Source organism: Salvia miltiorrhiza, chromosome 3 (assembly GCF_028751815.1).
Source record: "Salvia miltiorrhiza cultivar Shanhuang (shh) chromosome 3, IMPLAD_Smil_shh, whole genome shotgun sequence".
Lineage (NCBI taxonomy): Eukaryota > Viridiplantae > Streptophyta > Magnoliopsida > Lamiales > Lamiaceae > Salvia > Salvia miltiorrhiza.
Genome location: NC_080389.1, coordinates 16,314,847 through 16,319,069, shown reverse-complemented (window position 1 = coordinate 16,319,069; position 4,223 = coordinate 16,314,847). Strand labels below are relative to the sequence as shown.

The window sequence follows — 4,223 nt, the reverse complement described above, 5'->3', positions numbered from 1 at the left end:
ACCCCCCGGGTCCTCCATGCTCCGCGCAGAGGTTGTCCTTAACCGTAAGTCACGAGAGGTGGTGTGCACCCCCCGGGTCTGCCAAGCCTCGTGCAGGGTGTCCACTTAACCGTAAGCCATGAAAGCTGGTTGCACCCCCCGGGTATTCCAGGCTCCGTGCAGGGTGGACCTTTAACCGTAAGCCACGAAAGTTGGTCGCACCCCCCGGGTCTTCCATGCTCCGTGCAGGGGGTTACTATTCAATCGTAAGCCGCGAAAGTTGGTCGCGCCATCCGGGCCTTCCATGCTCCGCGCAGAGGTGGCACATAATCATAAGCCGCGAAAGTTGGTTACACCCCCCGGGTCCTCCATGCTCCGCGCAGAGGTTGTCCTTAACCATAAGTCACGAGAGGTGGTGTGCACCCCCCGGGTCTACCAAGCCTCGTGCAGGGTGTTCATTTAATCGTAAGCCGTGAAAGTTGGTCGTGCCACCCGGGCCTTCCATGCTCCACGCAGAGGGGTACTATTTAATCGTAAGCCGTGAAAGTTGGTCGTGCCACCCGGGCCTTCCATGCTCCACGCAGAGGGTTACTATTTAATCGTAAGCCGTGAAAGTTGGTCGTGCCACCCGGGCCTTCCATGCTCCACGCAGAGGGTTACTATTTAATCGTAAGCCGTGAAAGTTGGTCGTGCCACCCGGGCCTTCCATGCTCCACGCAGAGGGTTACTATTTAATCGTAAGCCGTGAAAGTTGGTCGTGCCACCCGGGCCTTCCATGCTCCACGCAGAGGGTTACTATTTAAATCGTAAGCCGCGAAAGTTGGTCGCACCCTCCGGGTCTTCCATGCTCCGCGCAGAGTGCTCAAGCATGGATGGGAAGCAGCGTGGATGGGAAGCACGAAAGCGCCAGCAAAGAAATCAACCAAATCCTCATCAGAGGAGGTGGTGAAATCCTTTCCAGAGGAATCAACCAAATCCTCGGCAGAGGAGGCGGTGAAATCCTTCCTAGAAGAGTTAGCCAAATCCTCGCCAGAGGAATCATCTCAATCCTCGCCAGAGGAGTCATCTCAATCCTCGCCAGAGGAGTCAGCACAATCCTCGCCAGAGGAGCCATCAGAATCCTCGCCAGAGGAATCATCAGAATCCTCGCCAGAGGAGTCGTCAAAACCCTCGCCAGAGGAGTTGTCAAAATCCTCGCCAGAGGAATCGTCAGAATCTTCGCCAGAAGAGTCATCAACAAGCAACGAAAACAATACAGGCAATAAGGATAAAAGAAGCAAGGAAGGGAAGGAAATCTCATTAAAATGTGCCCGGAGGGCATAGCTACACATCAAAATTTGAGGGTAAATATTCAGCTTATACAAATCAAAGAGTTACAAAAATTTCTTTTGATAAAGACAGGAAAGAAGTAAGGAGCATCAAGAGGGAGGGACAGAGACAGCTGGGGCAACAGCAGAGGAGACAGGAGCAGAAGCAGATGGAATTAGGGAAGGAGCACCACTTGCAGAAGCATGGCCAGAAACGGTCTTCTCTGTGAACACGGGCAACGGGCCAGTCTCCACCGGTTGGGGAAGACGCACTCCCAAATCCAACAACTTGGCAGCTTCCTGCACATACAGATCCTCATCTTGGTACAGGTCGAACAGCTGTTCCACCGCAGCAGAGGAAGAGGCAGAGTCGGTGAAGGCAGAAGCCGCTAAGTCAGAAGGCAGAGGGGGCTCTAGGCCGAACTGAGAGAATGTTCGGGTGCTCTCGCCAGAGGGATCCCATAGCCGGTTCACAAAGTTCATCAGAGAAGCAGAGAACGCAGGCGCATACATGGGAGCAGAGGGCAGCGAGTCAGATCCAATCCCAAGAGAAAAGTAGGGAATGGCTTTCTCTAGCACTGGATACCACCACTCTGGCTTCTCTGGAGAGTGTTCAGGGATGCCCATCCGTTTGTTTATCTCCTCGTCTTGGAGGTTATCCATCAGGGCTCTGAAACTCAAAGTGGCAAGTTGTTCTGGGGTGGCCCCCGCCATCTCCAATGCCTTGGAAGCTGTTTGCTCTATCACATAAGCGAAAAGAGGTCCGAAATCTGCCAAGTATTCGGGAGTCTTTTTGAAAGACTCCAGAGTGCCTTCCAGCATCACCCCCAGGAAGTGTTGGCCTCGCGGAGACAAGAAGTACTCCAAGCGTTGATCTCGAGCCCCCAGGACGTACGCACGGTTCTGAGCTTCCACAAGTATCCTTTTCCAGCCCCGCCTGGCTTCTTCGTAATCTCTTTCATAATCAGCTTTAAACTTGGCCAGGCATTCATGGCTCTCTTTTGTGGCTCTCGACAATTCGGAGGCCAAGGACGCCTTCTCCACCTCCATCTGAGCTAATTTAGCTTTCAACTCAATAACCTCCGCTTCAGCCTTGCTTAGGCGCTCCACAACTCCAGCAACATCATCATCGCGTTTAGCGACGTCCGCTTGCTCTTTCTCTCTCTCTTTTTCAGACACATCATAATCATGAATACACTTGACAGCTCCCCAGATCCCGGATTCCATCTGCAAGGAAAACAAAATGGGTAATGACAGAGCAATCAAAAGGTTAGTAACTTAAATTTTCTATAACAAAAATACAAGAGGCAGGATACCTGAAGAGCCAGCTGGCACAACTTAGTAGCCAAAGCCCCGCGCGTCAGCGCCTCCATCTTTTCCTGATCCTGAGAATGGACACGAGCTATCAAAGCATCAATTAATTTCTGCCCCGACAGACTCGAAATCGGCCCAGGAACAAGATCCTCTGGTTCGTCAGCCGAGGGCACCACAGCTTTGCCCTTACCCTTTCCACCGGCAGAGGGGAGAGCCTTGGAACTACCAGCTGACTTCTTCGCTGGCCCTTTGCCCTTGTCCCCAGCAGGAGTGAGAATCTTCACACCACCAGCAGACCTCCTCGCTGGCTCTGAGGACTTGCCAGCCTTTTTTAGGCCCTCCTGTCTCTCCTTCTCACCCACAGAGATCAGGGAACCTCTCTTCCTCTTCTTCGTAAGATCAGCAAGGGTGGCATCGGGAGCCGAATCAGGTGAAGGAATCTCATCGGTGATATCCACGACTTGGACATCTTCTTCACGGGTGCCAGCGGCATCACCAGCACTGGAGTGCCTCCCCCTGTGAACAAGAGCACCCGCATCAACTTCCTCCGCATCAAAGGGGCGCGAGGCTTCCACATTCCCCTCTGGGATTTCAACTACAGGGGGAATGGGGATCAGTTGGGAACCAGCAGGCTGCTCCGAGGGACTTGTTCTGGAAGCAGAACCGCCCGAGCCATGTGCTCCTCGGCCAGCAAGAGAAGGGGTGTCAGGCAAATTGTCCCCACATTTCGATCTCCAAGACATATCTGCAAACCAAAATTTCACACCATTAAAAGCAGGGTAACAAGAGCTAATGTATTTTCTAATGTATATTTTTTACCTATTGATCTCTCTGGATACAGGGGAAACAGACCATTATATGCCAGAGAGGAATTGTTCTCGGCCAGGTACCTACAGTCTAGAGGGTGGGCCTTATTCATAGCATTAAGGTGAGCTATAATATTCTGGTCACGAGTAGAAGGGACTTCGGAAGAGGCTGGTTTATAAGTAGTGCGACTTGTATGCCATTCCAGCTCCGAAGCACCATAATCGCGCCAGTTGCCGAAAGGGGTGCGCACATAACAATAATATTTCAGGAAACCCTTATCGAAAGAATTCAGAGAGGAAAGGAAGGTGGTAGGATATTTCGGGTGAGCAGCAAAGCTATACAGGGGATTGCCCTGCATGCGGAGAGTCTGGGTCTGACAGAACAATTTGGCGGTGTCCCCAACACCGTGAGCGCGGCACAAAACGTGAAAGGCATATAATCTCCGAATGGCAGAAGGAGCGACTTGAAAAAAGGGGATGTGAAAATAGTTACAAACATCAACCAGCAGAATAGGAGGAGGGAGTCTCAAACCAGCATCTATTTGAGCTTTCCAAACAACTATCACTTTGGGATGACGAAGGCTTTCAGGAGGCGTTGAATCCTTACAAAAGGCCTCGAATTTTAAACCATCAGGACGCCTACATTTGCTTTTCAATTTTTCCACTTCCGCGACACTAAGGCGGGATGGAGGAATACGTTTGGGGGGTAGGCGGGGCTTTTTCCCTTTTCTCCTAGGTGGAGAAGGAGGAGGTGCAGTTTGAGATTCGTCAGAAGTAGAGGGGGAAGGAAGATTTTCAGGATCTGTCCGCGTTGGGG

The 4,223-nt window shown here is 51.8% G+C and overlaps 1 protein-coding gene across 1 annotated transcript; it reads right to left on the bottom strand.

Moving 5' to 3' along the window:
• Window positions 1-1,741: 1,741 nt before the first annotated feature.
• LOC131018456 (uncharacterized) lies at window positions 1,742-3,965 on the bottom strand. Its single transcript, XM_057947176.1, has 4 exons — window positions 3,420-3,965; window positions 2,603-3,345; window positions 2,500-2,513; window positions 1,742-2,203 (listed from the first exon to the last, which is right to left on the bottom strand). The coding sequence occupies exons 1-4, from the start codon at window positions 3,763-3,765 to the stop codon at window positions 1,942-1,944; spliced, it is 1,365 nt and encodes a 454-aa protein (XP_057803159.1). The 5' UTR covers window positions 3,766-3,965; the 3' UTR covers window positions 1,742-1,941.
• Between the last annotated feature and the right edge of the window lie 258 nt (window positions 3,966-4,223).